The sequence below is a fragment of the Astatotilapia calliptera genome, chromosome 8 (genome assembly GCF_964374335.1).
Source record: "Astatotilapia calliptera chromosome 8, fAstCal68.1, whole genome shotgun sequence".
NCBI classification, from domain to species: Eukaryota; Metazoa; Chordata; class Actinopteri; order Cichliformes; family Cichlidae; genus Astatotilapia; species Astatotilapia calliptera.
In genome coordinates, this window is record NC_137429.1 from 21,908,615 (window position 1) to 21,930,545 (window position 21,931).

At 43.4% G+C, this 21,931-nt stretch overlaps 1 protein-coding gene and 1 long non-coding RNA gene across 4 annotated transcripts in view; one reads left to right on the forward strand and one right to left on the reverse strand.

The window, feature by feature from the left end:
• The window catches only part of arhgap22b (Rho GTPase activating protein 22b), a 46,747-nt gene that overhangs the window by 14,120 nt on the left and 10,696 nt on the right, over positions 1 to 21,931 (forward strand). For 2 of the 3 annotated variants that reach the window (XM_026177136.2, XM_026177133.2), the window contains exons 3-4: positions 3,236 to 3,323; positions 17,930 to 18,058. In XM_026177136.2, coding sequence (XP_026032921.1) covers positions 3,236 to 3,323; positions 17,930 to 18,058 — 217 coding nt within the window. Of the gene's footprint in view, positions 1 to 3,235; positions 3,324 to 8,139; positions 8,496 to 17,929; positions 18,059 to 21,931 lie in introns of those variants that run through there. The other variant, XM_026177137.2, reaches the window with a different exon arrangement.
• LOC145430445 (uncharacterized) lies at positions 15,359 to 16,543 on the reverse strand. The gene is made up of 3 exons (XR_013911019.1): positions 16,410 to 16,543; positions 15,636 to 15,751; positions 15,359 to 15,491 (listed from the first exon to the last, which is right to left on the reverse strand). It is a non-coding gene; the product is annotated as an uncharacterized LOC145430445 (long non-coding RNA).

Below are 21,931 nucleotides of genomic sequence, written 5' to 3' on the forward strand. Positions count from 1 at the left end.
AACAAATTCCAATTCTGCCTCCTCATGGTTCTCATAGTTAAAAACATCAAGGCTTGGAGCTAATTATGTACAATGAGTGACCGCTACCAACAGTAACACTGCGTGTGCTTTATTGCTGTCAGATGAAAACACTCAGCTGTAATGATAACTCACCACACTCAGCAGACGCTTCAGTGCATTAGTACAAACAGCAGGGCAGCGTGTGACGCCTGTCTTCCTACTGCATTAGTACATCATTGTAAAATTGTCTACAGAGTAAACCTCCAATCAATCCCATTGCTTCTTTGTTGAACTGTGGCAAACAGCTGACTCACATTTTCCCACTCTGCATTCCTACAAAACACAAACACACACACACTTATATCGAATACTTTTAGGTGGAGATTCAGTGAAGCTAATAGGTTTAGTTGTAGATGCAACAAGGAGTGATGTAATCCAACAATAAAAGACAGAAGGTTCATGATTGACTGATGCCCACACACACACACACACACACACACACACACACACACACACACACACACACACACAATGACGTGTTCCCCACTTCTCTGTCTCCAATTTTGAGGAGAAAAAATGACAGTCTTTAATCAGAGCTTGCCAATACTCATCCAGCTCATATTGATTCGCAACTTCCAAGGGATTCAAGTCACATGTAGTGTGTGGCTGACTGCACACGCGCACACACACAACACACACACACACCATCACAAACCCACTCATGCATGCACACCCTCTGAGTTGTGTGAGAAACTGTGATTCTGGCCTTTTTTTTTAACCCTCTCATCTCTTAATCAATAGGAAACCCGAGGCCGGGAGTGTGGTCGGAGGTGGAGGTGTGGGTGGGGAGGGTGTTGCGAACAGAACATGACTGCCCCACTACCAAGATGAAAGGATGTGATAATTGGTAGCAGGGAAGGCAGCGCTGGATGAGGATCTATGGGGGTTTTCCTTTTCATCGTGTGTGTTGGTCTGGGGGGGTGGAATACACTGCTGAACAAACAGAGTCCAGTTATCTGGCGGTACACAAAGGGCACCACCATCACACAACCATGACTCTGGTTGTAATACACAAAACCTTTGACAAAATAAACAAAAAAAAGCTTAAAAACAGCTTAAACTTAAAGTTTATATTTGGTTTTGTTTTGATTTGATTCATGCCCAACCCCATCACTTACTGCTTTCATATGATTTTAGATTTTTTCAGCCTGACATTATGGTGCTCCGAAACCTTGGCAGCATCAGCATTGTACATGGCTTTCTGTTCCAGTAATTCTTTACTGCTCCTTCGTTTCTTGCTTTATGTCCACTTCTGGCACCGATTACTTTTAAGAGGCGTGCGTCTATAGACCTGGGCATGGCACGCGCCAAACAGGACGAGTCTGGGGTGCTTCAGGTCCAGATCTAGACACACGGTACCGATCAACAGCACTGCGTAATGTCCATGAGTAACAATGCGCTAGCTGTTCATGTTGCACTGTTGCCAACGTGAGATAAAAGTGTGAACAAACCTCGAGAGGCCAGGCTAGAATAATAACTGACTGACATTCGTGTACAAACGAGGTTAAAGTAGGCGTGGCCGCATCTGTTTGCAGCTGCTTTGAAGCTCTTACATGTGCGCACAGTTCCCGTATCATTGGTTAAAATGCAGGGAAGGACAAACAGTGCTATCTAGCCTACTTTTCTGCGTGATTTGTGTTCTCGGGTTACGTGTTGCCTTTTCTTAGTCATTCATCCCCAGCCAGCTACTTGTGTTATTCTGAGCACATAGCACCCTTGGGACACCCATCCTGCCCTGCCCCTGTGCTCTATCCATCCACAGCTTCCACCCCTTTCCATTTGTTGCCATGGCGACTAATGCTGGCGACAGCCCGGCCCTCAGGCTGAGGCTGTTTGGCAGACTCTTCTGCCTGTTTGATGGAGGATGCCAGTGTGGAGATTAACGGGGCCGACCTACAGACGCTGGCATCTCTTCACAGCTCACTTGGCCCTAAGTTCTCGGGGCTAAATGGGTATTGATCTGGATAATGTATTCTGATAATCTGTGTGGGTCCCTGTTCAATCACAGGAGTAGCTGCTTAAATTTTTAGAGGGGCTAAGAGGTGAGTAATAAGGAGGGAGGAAACAGGAGGTGGGGGGGTGAGAGTAGGCAACTAAGTCAGACTCAAGCCCGTCATGCACACATTTTATTACGATGTAATGGCAAAAACAGGCAATCTTGCAGAATCCGAGTAACTCTGTGCGCTATTTTGTGGTTCATTTGGGGCTGCTTTTGGAATCAGTCACACCCAGTCCTCAGGTTTGCAGAGTCGGTTATTGACAAAGGACTGAAGATCTTTTCTTAGACATGGTCAGTCACTCCAGATCAATCAGCCAGGGACGCCTCTTTGAGCAGGTCAGGGCATGGCACACTTGCCCAAGCACAATTTGCAGCAATCCCAAAAGAATCGGGCACTGTTGGTCCAGCATGCTTGGCCACACTTTGGATTGCCTAATGGGAGTACCCTCAGTCTTAATATCATTCCAAATGGCGTGCCAAATTTCAACTTAAAAAGATCATCAATGATGACTTAGACCTAACAGAGTTAAACCATAACCCTTGAAAACATGACACAGGTTTGGGTTTAGACCTCAGAGGGTTACGCAGGTACTAGCTGTACCTGTCTGTCAAATGATCTTAAAATTAGCCTGGAGTTTCCACCATATCCTGCCAGAATAACTGAGAGTTTAGTTAGGAATAGAGACCACAAGCAAACTATTTGGAAGCTGTGATAACACGTTGGCAGAGGTGACTGAAAACAGAGAACACCAATAATCAATGCAGAGCTCGAGAGAGGGTGTCACCACTGCAGGGAGTCAAGTGGGGCACAAAAACAGATTTTATCACAGGCTTGGACTCATTTGCATCCTAAACATTGGCCATAGATAAGGTTACCTGTTAAAATAAGATTTTCATAAACTACCAACTGACCGAGTGTTTCGTCACAGAAGCCAGGAAATTTACATCCATCACAGGTCATGTTGTAGGTCACGGTCACTCCAAACCACAAGTGTTTATCTCAGTGTGCCCAGCTCCTCATATTTGTCTTTCTTTCTTTCTTTAGCCAGTTTTCTGGAAAGTTACAGTAAAATATAAGTAAAAAGTCGAGAAACTAGTGAAAGTGGAGAAAAGACAAAGGAAATCGATGCTTCTGTGGTGGGAAACTATTTGTAAGCTTCTTCCTGTACGTTTCAGGGCTGTATACCACTGCAGGGATGCCTGGTCAATGAACTCACAGCTAATCCAGACGAACCAGGAAGGCACCTGTTTGAGATCGTACCAGGTGAGATCCCTTATTCTCTGCACCCTTATCACAAAAACCTGCAGGTTTCCCATTGTGCGTTTATCTCTGTGCTGACCGTCTGAGCCAAAAATGTAATATCCTGTTTTATGGTGAGCGATGCAAATATCTGAAGTCACGTGACCACAGATTAGATACAGGAAGCAGCAAGGAATTCCCATCAGTTGCTAGTTTGCATGACATTAATTTCACTGAGCTTCCTTTTGTATTAAAAAAGAACCTGTAAAATAATTTTACTCTCTCCTAGCTGTTATAGTTAGCATTAAATTTGCTATTCACCATCTCATATCGCCTCACATACCTACTCGTATGCATTGTGCCTGGACTCTATTTATTCTTTAGTTCCTACTCTGTTTGCTAACACTAGAGAGCGCTGTTGTCCACAGTGTCTGCCTCCTTGTCTTGCGTCTCTTGACCTCAGTGCTGGCAGTTCCTGTGTTGTATTTCTAGCTTGTGGCGTGTGAGCATGAAAGTCAATTACTGTGTGAGCGTAACATAAAATAAGACAGAGAACAGCCTCGCCCTCCATCATGCTGTTGCTCTGAGACCGTAGATTTCAGGACTGTTAGTGAGCCGTCATGCTTCAAACACAGAAGCACTGCCTGTGGCCAACTGGTCTAGCTAGATTGACCTCACATGGCTTTCCAAGGTTTCACTCAATCAATACAACACATTTTATTGTCATGAAGGTGAAGTTTGTCATAATACTTAACCTTTTGTGTAACAGATTAAAATAATACCATCTCTGAGCAGCAGTTTAAAGTGTATATTAAGACATATCTAAGAAGATATGAGTATAAAAATGGGCCACAACTAAACAGCCACAGAGCTACAGGTATAATCTCTAAATCGGGTTGTCTAATCCAGCGGTCTCCAACCTTTTTTGCATCACGGACCGGTTTATGCCCGACAATATTTTCACGGACCGGCCTTTAAGGTGTCGCGGATAAATACAACAAAATAAAACTAGTACCGGTACCGAAAAAAAGAAGATTTATTCATAACACATGACCCAAAGACCCAGGAAAATCGAGTTAACGAAAAAACGATAACAAAAACGATAACAAAATAACGTACCAAACGACTCACGGACCGGTACCGGTCCAAGGCCTGGGGGTTGGGGACCGCTGCTCTAATCCATACTGCAAATGACCTCTGTAATAGTTTGACTGTTTATTACACATTCTGTGGTGTTTGCTTGGAGATCCTTTCTTCTGTTTAGACTGGCCGACAGGCTTGTGAGTGTCTATGTGGTTTGTTTAAGGCCAGTCAATATCGCAGACGGGTGTGAACCCCAGAAAAGTCTTAAGAACCCCGACATGTGAGTGGACTGTAAGAAGCACAGAAGGCAGGAGAAGAGTGTAAAGAAAGAGGAGAGGAGGAGGTCAGTCAAAGGAGACAAATATAATTTAGAAGGATGCAGGAACCACAAGACTCCAAAGAAATTCAGTTCATGTTAGGTGTGTACATGCTGAGTGTGGAAGTTAGTCACATCCACAGTCCACATCCTGCCGGATTCTAACTGTAATAAAAGCTTATCGGGATCAGTCTGTATAAGTTATGTTTTCCCTCCTGTCCATAATTTATGACGACTCCATCTGCTGTTTACATCACGTTAGATTTGTTGTCTGCTCAGCGCAGAAGCACGTGTTAGCATGCCCTTTCTTCCTCCAGCCTGTAATCGGCTTAGTGTGATGAAGGTTTACACGCTCCCGTTAGTATGAAATGAATAGGCTTGGAGATTTGAGTCTGTACCTTGTGTTAAAATGATGCTTCCTCTCATTTCTAAAGCAATCATTAATGTGTCTGGCCATGTGTGCAGCCAATTTCACAGAGCGGTCCCTCTTGAAACATACAATAATGAGCTCACTGAACAGTGATTCGCCACTATAACATATACAGTGGAGTGCCGTGTTGCTATGTTGTAGTCTCTGTTATACAATAAACAGGATTTTTGTCTTTTGTAAAATTTACATTTGCATACGTTTACATAGAGCAGAGACCTAAAAATGTTAATCTGTTAGTTAATTAGGTGGCAGCTAATTTTTTTAAGGGTATTTTTATTGTGCGTTTCCTAATTTTCAGTCATATTCTATATAAATGGGCTAGTATAGCACTTTCCTACTCACTCTGAGCACTGAAAATGCTTTCCATAATTTTGCCATAATTTCCTTAGGGATTATTAAAGTATTCTGATTCTAAGCAATTACACACACACATATATATGTGTATATATATATGTAAGATGCTCACATCAGCCACACAGATCTGGTTGTGAGCGCAACAGCCTCACCCACCTGGAGTTCAAATGTTCTTTTAGTGAGGGACAGCCAATCAGAAGAAACCTGGATTCAAAGGGGTGGGGTGGCCTCATGGGGGATTTATGTTCCCACGTTGATAGTTGGGCCTGTAAAGCATAGGATCAGGACCTTTAACCTTCAGAAGTCTAAAGCCTTGATTTTCCTCCACTGCAGACAGCTGGAGACCTGATTGCAGAGTAGTCATTTCTGTTATATTTCTTTGAAGTCCACCACCCGGGGAGCATGTGTAGTTTGTCCATTGTAACGGAAATTCTCCGCAGACAAGTCTATGTGGTCACAAAAACCAAGGAAGCATGTGGTCCGCACGGACCCTCATCGCCCAATGACAAAATTTACATAACTCAGACCCTCTAATGGACTTGCAAATATAGAAAGTATAATCATCAAAGAAAACCCTAACGCTAGCCCTACCTCTAATTCCAGGCAAGCAGATTTTTTTGTTGAGCTGGAAATCAGGGAACAAAGAAAACCTCAGAATATGAGGTTAGAGTATGGGTAGGGCTAGCATCAACACCTATGATGATTTACAGTTCAGAGGGTTAAATGGGAAGGGTTAACAAGCTTGTTTCAGGTAGAAGATGACCTGAGGGGCTGCATTATTGCCCAATATGTAATAAAGATGAACTGAATCAAACATATTTTATGGTCAAATTATTGTCAGTATCCATAGTTTTTTTTCAGTTTTTATGATTTGTACACAAACAGATTTGAGAAAAAGACAAACAGATTGCAGCCCAAATTCACTCTCCCGTTTAAAATGGTTAAATAGTGCATGGATCTCTATGTTCCCTCACATTAGGTTCACCTTTTATTTCTGGCTGGAAAATGAATCATTTGTATGTAAAGGTTTAAAAGTGAACCATTTTGAACTACATCTGTTTGCAACAGGCAGTCATGAGCAGCAGTGCAACCCACACGCACTGCAGCTGTTTGGGACTTCTGCACTGGTAACCCCTCGATATGAGGTCAGACCAGAAATGAAGGTGGGGACTTTTCTATCAGTGCTGATAAATCAGCGCCTGGTTTTCCTTCACTTTCAGCACTCTTTTGTCTGCTGTAATAGTAGCCTTGTCTTTCAAGGGAGCCCAGAGACCTTGGCTTTTCATCTGGGTCATGTCATTGACTGATAGACTCTGCTCTGGCAAGATTACGTTTGTGTGTGTGTGTGTGTGTGTGTGTGTGTGTGTGTGTGTCTGGCTGCAGAGTAAATCTACTGGTCATTCTTTTTTGTGGTGCTAAGTAGCCAACCGTATTGGAAAAGGTAGAAGCAAGGCAGACACTAGCAACACAATAACCCCCATGCAAGCAAGCAAGTGCTGCTGAATGGTTTTCAGTGTTTGACAAATGTGAAACATCAAAGTCATAACCAGCCTGCATTTATCCTGCATCTCTGCAGACAGCCCTCTCTTAAATATCACTTGAGTGGAAGCAGAAAAAACACCAAATTCCTTTTGGCATTTGTCTGAAATAACATGAGTAGTTCTGCATGCCTGCAATTAAAAACTGGGCTTCTATTATGTTTTTTTTTTTTTTTTAAATCAGTGTGTACTCGAGACAAAGCTAGCAGCGCACCCAAACAAAGCCGATTCAACAGTCATGTGCCTGAGTCTGAATTGAGCTTGTCTTAAAGCCTACAGGCATGAGGGAAATAAGCAAATAAGTAGATATCTTAAATTATTCTTTTTTAACTTAACGGCTGGCTCGGGGATATTAACCCTTTATTCTGGCGGTGCGGCGCAATGATAAGCCACCTGGACAAGAGCACATGCAATTGCGGTGTGCAAATGTGATAGCTTCTGCTGTGGACTAGTTGCTCACACAGTACATCACCCATGGATGAATAATACACACAGACACACACACATAGGATTTTTGTGTGTTTGAAAAGCCATTTTGCCTCATATGGCAACCCTAAATGTCTGACTGCAAGTAAAGAACCAGTTCTCTTTACACTTTGACCTTTGTAACATTAACACAGCTACATGTTGGGTCCCATGTTGATTCTCTCTGACTTTAAATGAGTCAGATGCATGCAAGATGCATCACATTAACAGTATTTTATAGCAGCGGGTATGAAAAATATGCTTGTGTTTTCTTTTTTGCTTCTTTTCTGTCAACAGAATACATGGTCACATATTGGCTAGTTAAATTGCTCAAGAGACATTTTACAAGACAGAACAACACATCTTCCTAAAGTTTTCTGAAATTGCAACCAGCTTCAGAAATGTCTAGAATAGTTTGTAAAAGGGATATGTATCAGTAACATGTTTTTTGTTCTGTCTCATTTAAGGAAGAATCTGTCTCACAGAGCCTGATAGGAACTGCCCCGTTTCTCTTTGTATATGTGTGTGTATATGTGTGTGTGTGTGTGTGTGTACGGGTTTGTTTGACAAAGACTGGAGGACAGCCCATCTCCCAGATACTGCACACTCAGAAAGAGAGAGAGAGAGACTTGTTACACTCCTCCTCAGGGATTTGCTTCTCCCCAGGGGGGCTGAGGGAACGGACCTGCTGCCCACACTGCTGAATGTGAGAGACAGGAAGAGAGGAGTGAATGGAAGGGCAGAATAAACGAGTGAGGAGTAAGAGGCTGGGGTCATTTGACGGGGTTTAGTTTCCGCTGGCATCGAGCATGCCTCGCTGGCAGGTTCTGGCCATCGGTGCTACCTGCGTACTGATCTGCTTCCAAACGGACTCGGTGGTGGCGGAGGAGCCACTCCTTCGAGGTCTAGCTTTAGGCCGGAGGCAGCGCCTGCCCCAGCCCACGCCGCTCACTCAGCCATGGGGCCGGTCTGCTGTAAACCGGACAGACTGAAGAAACAACATCTCCAAGGTAACGGGAAACAGATGCTGGAGATTTTTTACAAGTGTAGTAGACAGTGAGGTGGAGCGGCCGAGCAGCTTTGAGACTGTCAGATTTACAGCATGTTTAGAACTTTTATTTATGGAGCTTTTTTTTCACAGATTTAACATGACCGCCCTGTCCTCCTGCCCCACAAAGAACACTTTTAACGGATGGTGTTTTTTTAAAATTTCTATGCCTCAACAAGAGCAATTATATGAAAAGCTTTGCTGCAAAATGTGAATACAAAAGAGAATGACATGCTGACTACTTTGCAGAAAAGCACTGAGCTGGCTAATTCCTGTCTAACAACTTTTCTTTTAGTTTAATCCACTCATATTTTCACACTGCAGTATACTGACTTGTTGAACTTCTTCCCTTCTGTTTTAGGTAAAGTGGTTTTATACCCTTATGAGCAAATTAATGTCTCTTGGCAGTTACTTGCATGACTGAGAGGTCACTTGCACACAGCTACTAGTAAATTACAGCTGTTCCTGTGCTGTAATGCATGTTTGGAGAATACAATAGTTCTACTTTGTGGTTACAAGGGTATCTGTGTCTTTGGTTATGGTTAGCACTGCTACAGTCTGTAATAGATTGTCAAACTATAGATATCTGTAGATAGAAAGCCTATGGCATTTGACCCACTCATTTTGGACTACACATTTTGAAGGTTTGATGTTAGTGTTTTGGTTGCTGGCACGTGGATTTCATGGAACCAGAAGCTTATATGGAAGAAAAAGTGGAGTGCTAAGTCCAGGTAGCTTTGTGGAAAAGTTATTGCATTCAACCCCCTGTAAAGTTCTTATGAAGCAGGAAACCACCCATAGGCTGTAAACATTCTTGTTAATGCTCAAAAGTTAGGCGTTCTAACGAGACCGTCTGTTGGGAGTTACTTGCTTTCTGGTGCCTCAAGTGGCCACTAGAGGACGTGCAGTCTTTCAGGAACTTCATTTTTAAGTTTCAGAGGCTGCCACTTGGTCATACCACTATTTGATCTCGTAGCCATCACTCACTGTATAGTTGGTACAACATATCAGGAAGCAGAACCTGTTGTGTAATCTATTTTTATTGTTTTTATTGTTTCCCTTTCTTGGTCACTCATTCATTTGGAGCCTATCCCAGGTCAAGAAGCAGGGTACACCCTGGACAGGTCGCCAGTCTGTCACAGGGCTGACACATAGACACAGTTACCAATTAACCTAACCCCACTAACTTCATGTCTTTGGGAGGAAGCCGGAGTACCCGGAAAGACCCCATGCACACAGCTCCATATGTCCATTCCTGGAGTAGAGTAACTTCAGAGTAACTATAGTAACTAACAGAGTAACTTTATATGATTTCCCTTAAAAAAAAAAAACTTGACCTGCTTATCTTACACCAACCCTTTATGCAGTTCCTTAGTTCATCCACTATCTGAAACAAGCTGCTCATGCTCTTTAACCGCTCCCTCTCAAAAACCCACATTCTTCTGATTGTCCAGTTTCTGGAAGCTTACTGAGGGGCAGTATCCAGATTTATAAGCTTTACTTTTTATATTTTGCAGGTATGTTGCGGCTGAATCAGATGATGACACAAGTATATTACCTGTATTTCTTATTATTTGAAAACCTTTAATGCAAACATACTGAAACGTCTTTTGCTTGTTTGCTGTAACAAATAATAGTGTTACTTTTCCTGTCAATTAATTACATTTCAAACGATTTTTAAATGATAGGTAATTGATACATTTTTTTAAGCAACTTCATAGATGGGGGATGCCAGCAAAATAATTGTTCAATTTTGTTTAATAAGAAAACAGACAGCCAGTCCACAGGATAAAAATATAAGTGACATAAACAGGGCTGCACATAAGTGGTCCGCAGGTGCGCATTCGCTCTCTACATAAAACACGTGCACTAGATAAGACGTTGCAACGCACGTTTGCGTACATAAGATTTTCTGGAGGAGGACAGACCTTTGTTTAGAACTCCTAAAGATGTCGAAGAAGCAAGCTCCTTTAAGTAATTACTTTGGTGTTCCTCCACCTCCAAAGAAATGTCAGAAGAGTCCGAACCGCAAAAGAAGCGCGTATTCTCGGAAAAGTGGTTAGAGGAGGTGAGCTGGCTTCAAACAAATGATGAACGCACAAAGATGTGGTGCAGAATATGCTGTCTTTTGTGTTCACTTGTGTGCACCCCTGGACATAAATATACTTATGATGAGAAAGTAATGCACTACCTCAACTGAGTGCAGGTATCTCAACCTATTGTGACAGTTTACTAAGTTCTAACAGTAACTTCAGCTAGGGGAGCTCTTGTTTATACTCCTGTCCTCCTCCACTCATCCTTTCCACTCCTTATCGTTTATTCCACAGTGTCTATGAGCTTTGTGACATTTAAATACTGAAGCAGGATTTCTCCAGGGCGTATCTTCAATGGAATATACACAGGCACTCCTAACTCCTAACACTGCAGCTTTACGCATGTGCTCTGCAAACATTTATCCTCTTTGCAGGCTCAAATGTCAACCTCTGTCTCATGCCTGTGTGGAGCAACCAAAATCAAATTCATTGCAGGGAGCTGAAGAGGAAAACCCAGTCAGACGACTGTCTGCAGTAAACATTATCTTAACTGGCTGCAAATAGGATCTTTGTGTCGCTGGTCAATCCAGGCTTGGATGTTCCGATTTAAGTGGCTCTGTGTGTGTAGAGGAGATCTGGTAGCACTTTAATGTCCAAATCTCTTCTCTACATTTTTATCACCCCTCTTCTCCTGTGGACTTATTTACGACTCATGCTTCTATGACACTACAGATATTGCTCATTAATACAAGCAAGCTTGACAGTGAGTCTATTTCCTCACAGTATTCCCAGACAGTGGAGCATTTGTGATGACACGCCGCTGTGTATTGTTGATCATGGTAGTGTGAGTTTGAAAAGCTGGGTGACAATGGCACTTGGCTTTATAGCACCACTGTTTATATTTGGTTTCCCTTCTCACAACTAAATGACTGTAACAACAGTGACTGTGCAGCCACAGCCAATTGCCCACATCTAACCCTAATGCCCAAGTGCTGCTGAAGATCACATTTCACACATTTGAAAAACAAAAATAAGATGTTTGGTATTCTTATATCAACCTGGCGTCGCTCACTGTGACTCACACCGAGTTTACAGTACGATGTGATTTTCTTCCCCACATGTTTTCAGGCAGCTATGAGCTTTGCTAATGTTTTAGATCCCTCACTTCTTCTCTGGACCACAGTGTGGGTCACAGTGCAAAAGTACAAGCACCCAATAGGACAACTCTGCCATCTAGTGGTAAGAAACCCACATTTCTAAAGCACAGTGATTTTTCAACCTGGTTTATCCAAACGAAACAAGTTTAATACACAAAATTTAAAAATGGACATTTGCTGCTGTCAGAAATATTATAAAATATCTTTGATAAAATAAGATAATTTTCACTTTGAATTCACTAATGTCCCATCTAAATGTCTCATCTAGGGAGGGAAAAGAAAATCTGCTACTTTGTTCATCTTCAAATAACATTTTTTAAACCTTTAAACGATGTTGATATTTGAGCCTAAATTAAGACCTTCAATTTAAATTTAAAAAAGGAGTTTTCAAGAGATTGAGGGGTTATTTCAAAATGTGATTATGTTGTTTATTTTTTTAATTGTTTAGAAGTTGGATGTGTGTGTGTGTGTGTGTGTGTGTGTGTGTGTGTGTGTGTGTGTGTGTGTGTGTGTGTGTGTGGGGGGGGGGGGGGGTATCTTCAAGTGTCATTGTCTGTAAAATGTTCAGTTTGATGAATAAACTATACATTTAGATATCAACACCCTACCAGCAAAACTGTGGTTTCTCCAGTCCTTCAAATCAGCTCTTGTTCTTTGTTGTTACATCATGAGGCCATATATGGGCTCAAAATGTGGTCATAAATATTTTGTACTTGTAAAAAAGATTTGTATGTGTAAAAAGAATTTGTGTGTGCGTAAAAAAGATTTGTGTGTGCGTAAAAAAGATTTGTGTGTGGACTTAGAAAAAAAACCTGCAAGTTACAAGTATGGATTTTTGACCCTATTTTTCTTCCCTTCATCTGATTGGTCAATGTCATGTCAATCACAAATGTAACAATCCAATCAGAGAACAGATGGGTTTGGCTGTCGAGGGGCGCTTTTTTTGATCTGCAGGTCTTTGAAGGGAATAAATGCCCTTTTACATGCCAACCCAGCGTTTTCCTTCATCACCACGAAGGAAAATAGTCTGTGGTCGTCCGAGTTTGGTGATTTTTATGTCACAGGTCTACGTGTTTAATACAGGGACTTCCACAGCCTTTTCAACAGCGCTGCGGACCGCGGGGTGGGGGCGGGCAGTGTTTTGGAAATGACAGTCTTCATTACAAAGCTTTCTTCGTTATGAACTAGCATACATGTTTTTATTGAACATTTGAAGAACTAGCAAAAAAAACAAACTCTTGTAGAGGACATAAAGTCAGAGATAGAAAAGACAAGGAGCAGGTGCATCTAGTACAGGTAGAGCTGCTGCAAAAACCCATAGAGCCCAGCAGCCAGCGTAACAAATTCTAGATCCTTTGCTTTTAGTTAGCAGTTAGCATTAGCAGCGTATCCTGCATCCGATGTGAAAGGACTTTTATGCTGCGCACTGTGACTCACAGCAATGGTCCTGGGTCAGCCCTGACTTTGTGTTAAACTAATCCTAAAGTAATAATGTTATTTCTAACCACTGATATACCACAACTTTTTCCTTTCAACAGCTACTGAAAGTTAGGGGACCTAGCTGCTATCGGATATTTATATAGCGATCCTCCAGCTTCAAACGGTATCACCCTTCAAGGACCTGCAGTTCAAAAAAGCGCCCCTCCGACAGCCAAACCCATCTGTTCTCTGATTGGATTGTTACATTTGTGATTGACATGACATTAACCAATCAGATGGAGGGTAGAAAAATAGGGTCAAAAATCCGTACTTGTAACTTGCAGGGGTTTTTTTTCTAAGTCCACACACAAATCTTTTTTACACACACAAATCTTTTTTACACATACAAATCTTTTTTACGCACACACAAATGTTTTTTACACACACAAATCTTTTTTACGCACACACAAATGTTTTTTACACATACAAATCTTTTTTACGCACACACAAATGTTTTTTACACACACAAATCTTTTTTACACACACAAATCTTTTTTACACATACAAATCTTTTTTACGCACACACAAATGTTTTTTACACACACAAATCTTTTTTACGCACACACAAATGTTTTTTACACACACAAATCTTTTTTACGCACACACAAATGTTTTTTACACACACAAATCTTTTTTACACATACAAATCTTTTTTACGCACACACAAATCTTTTTTACACATACAAATCTTTTTTACAAGTACAAAATATTTATGACCACATTTTGAGCCCATAGCCATATTCACAGAGTCACAGTACCAAAACCTATAACTATATACCTTTTCTAGATTTTAAAATGCCCTTAAAAATGAAATAAATAAATAAATAAATAAAAAGTAAATATCCAGCTCTTAGTCCAAGAGCACCTTTGGGATGTTTAGGACATTCAATCGACTAGCAGAGGAATTATCTTTCATTTGTACTGTTATTCACACAACCATTACCGTTCTGTCTCTGAGATACCCCGAGCAACATTGATAGATACCCTTTTAGCCAAAGATGCTAGTCTCAAAAGCACTGTGTCAAGGATCTGTAATACACTAGCTCCCAAGTAGGCTTTGAATACAGTTCTAGAACAAGAAACAAGAAACTGTATCTCCACTTTTAAGATTAGGCTTGAAACTTTCCTTTTTTGCTAAAGCTTGTTGTTAGTGCTGGATCAGGAAACCCTGAATCCTCCCCAGGGCTCTAGACTAACTTTTTGACATGGGCGCCTAACTTTAAAAATTTAGGCGTACCAGCACAAAAGTTAGGCGCACTCAAATTTTTCAACCGCATCGCTTAACACCGCAGTTTTACTTGTGCACTTTCTTTGAGAGAGTCCGGGAATGTCCGCTCCGTGTGGAGAATCTGCTCCGCGAGTGCGCACTGAGCTGCCTGCGCATCTGCGTCTGGCGGGATGTAAACAGCGGCCAGGATGAATGAAGCAAACTCCCGCGGAGAATAAAACGGTTTGCAGTGGATAAAAAGATATTCCAGAGAGGAAGAGCAGTGCTGAGCAATCACTGTCACATCTGTGCACCAGCCACTATTGATGTAGAAGCAGAGACCTCCACCTTTGGACTTACCGGAGAGAGCGGCCTGCCGGTCCGCGCGCAGCAGATGGAAGCCCTCCAGCTTGAGCGCGCAGTCTGGGATGTCCTCACTGAGCCACGACTCCGTAAAACATAAGACACAGGAGGAGGCAAAGTCTCTGTTCATGCTTCTCATCAGGGCCAGTTCGTCAATCTTATTCCCGAGTGAGCGTACATTAGAAAGGAAGATCCCAGGAAGAGCAGTTCGCAGTCCGCGTCTCCTCAAACGCACGAGTGCGCCGGCTCGCTTCCCTCTCTTTCGGCGTCTCGCTTTCCTGGTCAGAGTCAGCAGTAAATCTGCCGCAGATGCGACAAATATTGGAAATAAATCCACAGGCGTTGTAGTCCTGTAGTTAAGGAGCTCTTCTCTGGTGTACGAGTATCCAGAGGAGTGCCCAGACACAGAAGAAATGCACAAAAACAAAACAAAAGTAACGCACTGAAGCACCAGGGCATCCATACGCGGCGCCATCTTGGTTGATTTTTGATTTGAAATAATATTAAAATTCTCACACAGAAATACATTAAGCATAAATATATAAAATATAAGTATTTACAGAGAGACAGGAATAAAAAGGACCAGCTGCTCTCCAGAGCAGGAACCAGGCTGAGGAGGAAATGCTCCATTGGAGACTGGTGTGGCTCCAGCTCCACCACCGATGGACCGTCCTGGGACCCGTCCCTCATCTGCCTCGGAGCCGTCCTCCCCTGTGGGCCTGTAAAACAGCACAAAACACAAAGAAATGAGAAGGCTGCTACTAGATTTTAATTTCAACATTGAAAAAAACAAACAAACCAAAAACAGGATATAATCAGATTGGTTGTAGATCTTTAGTAAAGGTGATCACAGGCAATCCCACCGACTAAAAAGGTATCAGTGCTTGCTGTACATATCTGTGGGTGCAGCAGCAGGAGCTCAGGGACTGGGGAGCCAGGAGAAGCAACAGGGGATGCTCTGCTTCAGAATCAGTTGGTTCTATCAATACAGTATTAAATGTTAACAGGTTGAATATAATAATCATAGAGTAGACAGTGGTCCCTCATTTATTGCAGCAGGGGTTCTCAGAATAACTAGCCCCTGGCCACGCACTTTATACACTGTTTTCCCCACACACATGAACATTGGTCACAGTTCTCACAATTGATTCTCAAAGTGCAAACCTTTGTAGATTGCAAAACGTAAAAGTATTAATATGCCGCGGTTTGTCTTCATCTGCCTGCCACTTTCGTGCGCCTTTTTCACTCGCGGTGCAGGTGTCTATTTCCGAATGAGGCTCATAGTTATGGGTGTTTTTGTGCTGTTTTTTCTATTGGACGTGATGGTTATCAAAACCAAACATGATAAATTTGGCAAGCGCAGGAGATTTGTCAATCAGGCTGCAGAATGCAATGCTGTCCGGTGCAAAAAAAAGAAAAAGAAAATAAAAAAAAGAGGCAGTGACAGATGAACAGCGGGACCACTGTGTGCTGTTTATTAATAAACAATAAAATATATTCTTAAATGACAACATGCCTAAAAGCAGAACGGTATTTGTACGTCAGTGGGAAAATAGCGGTGGCTTGCTAGCTTTTGTGCGGCTTCCCCGGGTCAGTGAAAACTTAAGAGAAAACTTAAGAGAAATGAATGAACTTACCAGGTTGCCCGATCTCTTTACATATCTTCCTCCAAGCTCGGTCCTTTATATTCCTGTCTCGGTCCAGAAAGCAGCTGGTGTCGTACGGCTCCGGGTTGTTTGCTACGGCATTGATTAGCCTTCCTTCTATTGAAGAATAAAGGGCTTTGGCTGGATCTGCCTCTTTGAACTAGGTAACAGCCACGTCACCAGGCTCCTGATTGGTTGTCGCGGCGCGATTTGACGCTGGAGTTCAGATTTTTCCAACTCGAGCGGGGGACGCGAAACGCGTGTATGCACAAAATGCAACACATAAACTCACGCGCGTGGTTTTTTTCGCGAGTCAAACGCCTGAAACGCGCTACACTCACGCGCGTTTCAGGCGTTTTCGCGTTTTCGCGACGCAAATCTGCTTCCGAATTTTCGCGGGAGCCGCAATCGCGGGTCAGCGCGCCTTTCCATTGACTTTACATGTAAGCCTGACGCTCTGCCTGCCTCTATCGCGTTCGGTGTGAACACACCGTTAGTTATGCTGCAATAGGTGTAGGTTGCTGGGGGATTCCGATGATGCATCCTATGAGTATTTCTGCCTCAGTTACATTTATTACCCACTATGTGTTAACAGACCTCTCTACACTGAATCACACTTGTTATCAATCTCTGGCTCTTGTCCACAGCATGTCTTTTATCCTGTCTTCCTTCTCTCTCCCCAACCAGTTGCAGCAGATGGCCCCGCTCCTCCCTGAGCCTGGTTCTGCCGGAGGTTTCTTCCTGTTAAAAGGGAGTTTTTCCTTCCCACTTTCGCCAAAGTTTTTTTTACAGGGTTTTTCCCTGTATGTGTTATTGTAGGGTCTACCTTACAATATAAAGTGCCTTGAGGCGAATTGAATTGAATTGAATCCACCTTACCAAACCAAAACGTTTACCCCAGCATTTAGCCCACTCAAGTCCAGTGCAAATGTATGTTTTGGACTTGTTTTCAGTTTAAATGTATTATTTTGGTATCAAACATGCATAACATAGAGACCTAATAAGAGTTCAAAACCTCTTCACCTTAAGGTAAAGAAGATCAAATTCACTTATATATGTGTAACTAGTAAACAATGCTCTCTGCGAAATCTGCTGCTATCACAATTCCAACTTAATCCAAATAATCATTTCCCCTTTATCAGATCTGTGAGGTTTTTGGCTTATTATTTATCATGTTACATGTTTATGATATCTGTAATAGTTACTTGTTAATTCTTAACAGTAATGGTTTGTTTTAAATGTTTTTTCTGTTAGAGTTCATCTTCTCAACAATTTATTATCTTGTATTCAACTGCTAGGATACTTCAGAGAAAGTCCTGAGCAGTTTGACATTTATTTCAAGGTAAATTTATGAGGCAGTTCCCTATGAAGACAAAAAAACAAACAAATAACCAAAAATAAAACCCATCTAGTAGCATCACACTGCAGAGCACAAGTTTGATTCCACGATTAAGCCCTATTTCATCTCTGTTGTACTCACTCATACGCTTCTTCCTTGTGTGTCCCTGCAGGCGGAACAGGAGAGAAGGATCGGGCACCCATCAGCCATGAATCCTTCCTGCTCATGGCAAACTCCCAGAGCGATATGGACGACTGGGTCAAGGCCATACGGCGGGTCATCTGGGCACCATTTGGAGGAGGTAAAGCCAAACCTTTGAACTGAAACACGAAAAAAACATATTAGGCCACCAATCAGTAGCAACTAAAAATCCATATTTCTCTAAGGAAAATATACAAACATAAAAGCCAAGCTAACACTGCTTGTTTTTTTTGTTTTTTTTTGTTTGTTTTTTTTTGTTTTGTTTTTTTTTGGCCTGTCCCGTTTGGCTCTTTTGCCATCAGAATTGTTGTCTAAAGGCAAAGAAAGATGCCCAACGGATTTACTTTACCAAATTGACCATCCCAGCCTTGCCATAATGGTCCATTTGATTCACCTTTTATTGTTTATTTTATTTTCACTTACTGAATATGGGACAGACTTGACTGGGGGAAAGAAGGGGAGAAAGAAAGAGGGAAAGAGAAACAGCTGAGAAGAGGGACGGGGGAGAAGGGCAAAAGACAAAAACCAACAGAACGGGCAGAGAAAAAAAAATGCATATATCAATCACCTGGATCACCTGCTGAGAAAGAAAAAAGAAAGCAAGCAGAAGAGAACAAGAGTAATAGAATAAACAACATCACAATGATATATGGGAATATGACAGTAAATACTAAATATTAAATATTATTGTGCAGCACATAAGATCAACAGAACACAGTGTGCTTTGAGGTAGGAGCCAAAAAGGGTGTAGTCTGTGGGTGTGATCACCCGTGTGTACACCTGTGAGCATGGACGCGCTTGTTTTTTGTTTTTTAAAAGGTTCCTTCATGTAATGATCTGCTAGAGGGTGTGGGGGGGCCACAGCCCCGTCCTCCAGGGCATGAAGCAGGTATGGAGGAGATCAAAACTCCAGACATCCAGAGGCCCCCAGAATACAAGAGACCAAGGAAGACCAACAGAGGGGCAGCTGCGCCACTGTCCCAGAAAGAGCTGAGGAGAGTCCCAGATGAGGGCTCACTCAGCAGCCGCGGAGCAGAAGCCAGGGGGAGTCGCAGTGACGCACCCGTGAGCTCCGCCGGCAGCCAGCCATGCCTGAGTGACCGAGCCCCCGGCCGAGAGGCCGGGGGCACCCCACCTCCAAAGTGGCCCGAGCAAGCCCCAGGCTCCAGGCCCCGATAAGCGGCCGCCAAGGAGTGAGCCGGTGTGTACCTGGACGCCCATCCCCGGACACAAAGAACCACCAACGCACCGATGTCTGAGGGAGTCCGCCACTGGCAGGGGAAGTGGTGGTAGGGGGAGATAGGCCTCCATACCTTGGAGGGCCTGAGATGTCCTCAGAAAGGTGGCGCCTGACACCCAACCTGACATATAGACACAGACATACAGGCACACACAGACACAAACATCCATTCCCACCCTCATGCTCTCATATGCACTCACTCCACACTCAACCAACGTGGAGACAGACATAAAGAGACGTTGTACACACGATCACACTCCCCAAGCGTACTCTAAGCCTCAGGTCTAGGTACCCTTGCCCCTGGAGGGGGGGAACTGCACCCAGACCCAGGTGGTGTTACCCTTTTCCCTGCGGTGGGGGGAGGCAGACCGCCCCGACTCCGCAGCAGCAGGGAGGCCCCACACTCCAGACCGCAGTCGGACGGCCAACTCCTCCTCCTAGCCCCCCCGCTCCAGCAGGTCGCAGAGAACGGGGGTGAGAGAAGACTCCGAACCTCCCTCCACCCGCTCATTGTAGTGTTGATGCATGTGTGTTCTAAGGTGCATTTAAAACCCAGGAGGGCATGGAGCTACCTGCCAGAGAGCAGCAGGTAAGCGCATGGTCCCTCCTGCTGGCCCTCAATGTCTACGTGTATTTAAAATTGAGAGGTGGGCAACGATGCCAGGGGTGGGGTGTACACCCTGATGGTTCTTTGGATTCCGTGTATCGTGCCCACCCCCAAGATCCTATATGTACGTGTAATGAGAGTGTGAGTAATGTGAATGTCTAAATTGTGGGATAAAATTGAGGCAGAGGCAGCCAGAAGGGGACGGGGGGGGGGGGGGGGGGTGGCCTCCTCTGCACCCTGGTGACATACCCCTACTCCAAGGTCCTGCATGTGTGGGTGGTTGTGGTGGAGCGGGAAGAGGGAGGCAGCTGGAGATGGGGAGGGAAGGAAGGGAGGGGCAAGTGACCCCTCCCTGGGGCCAGCTCCCCCGCTGACCCCAGTAGGCACCCCCATACTCCGCGACCCACCAGGGAAAGGGGGCCCAGGTCCATCCAGACCGGGGCCCAGCGCAGCAGCGCCTCCCGGCCCCACAGAGCCCAGGACAGTCCACCCAATCCCATCACAGAGAAAACTGCACCCACCCCACCATCCACTCTTCTTCCAGACTACATAAGACAATAAACACCCAGGCTGAGATCTTCCTCCACCTCTCCTGTATCTCCCCCTCCTGTAGAGAGAGCCCCTGAGGAGAGGAAAGCTCACGCCCATCCCGGACCCACCCAGGGGCAGCCAGGCTACCAGGTCAGTAACCCACGTCCGTCAGCACAGACCCTCCCCTAGTCCCGCTGCACGCAGCCGCGAGGAAACAGTCACCTGAGAGCCAACAGAGCCCCTAACCGGACATGACCGCTACCCCGGGTTGAGCCCCCCAAGGAAAATGCCTCCGGGGAACCCCCCGACGCCCAGCTAACACTGCTTTTGTTCATCATCTTTGTGTAAAAGAAAGCAAGATATATTATTCATATTTCTTTGCCAGCAATAATTCAAGGCATGCCTTCCAGTGCAGGAGATTTCCTCTCTGCCTTATAAGCTCAACACATCGCCCAAAATATATGAAACTTGCTCTTTCTGCTAGAATAGAAAAGACTGCAGTCCACATCTCTGCTCTGTCTTTAATGTTTAGGTAACACACTTGAGCTGAGCTATGCAAACTATCTCCAACCCCAACTCTGTCTCATTTCTTTAGCCTGCAGGTAATTCTCACCCTGTCTGCTCGGGATGTCTAAGGCCAGAAATATAACCAGGCCTGTCTGGTTATGATGTGGGGCATAAGGAGCAGCTGAGCAGGAAGGTGTTGGGTTACAAAGCAGCTCTATATTAACAGGGGGATAAATGTAGAATAACACATAAATAATATACTGTATGATATCATTAATCTAATTTTAATCCTTGTCTTTAGTAAAGCATGTTTAAGAGCTGCTGGCAACTAGCAGACCTATTCTTTATGAAAATTAGTCATTTATCTTTGTTTATTCCCTCAATTTTAGAAAATAAAAACACCCAAAAAAAGAAGTTCTGTAAGCTTGGCTGATGGAAAAATAAGGGAAGATCTATGACAAGCATGACTAGCTTAAATGTCCACACAAGAAACACAAATAACAGACGTTTATAAATAGCTAGCATAGGCCTAATTAATTAAGAAAAAGTTGCAATACCACAATGCTATGCACGGAGGTTAGCACTGCTCTCACAAAACAAGAAGTTTTAAATGTGGGCTTGAATCCACTGGCTTGCTGGGGTCTTTCTGTGTGTAGTTTTCATGTTCTCCCTGCGTCTGTGTGGATTCTCTCCAGCTTACTTCTACAATCCAAAGGCATCCAGTTAGTAATTGAAAGGTCCCAAATTACCATTAAGTGTGAATGTGAGTGTAACGTATTTGTGTCTGTGTTAGCCACCCCCTCAATTTGGATAATAGAAGAAAATGGATAGATAGATTTTATACTTGGTGCATGAAGAAATGAGAGTAAAGAGTCCTGGGTCATCTTTCCAGTCACATGTTTATCGTTTTGGACAATGACAGCATTTCTCACTATCTGAACTTTTTTAATACCCCCCAAAAGATTGGAAAAATAATAATTCATTTTAATCTTGTAATAAATATGTGCTAGTTTTTTGTCTATGCTAGCTTTTTATTAAAACGCTAGCATTTTGTGCTAGCAACTGATAAAATTCTAACAGCATTTTTG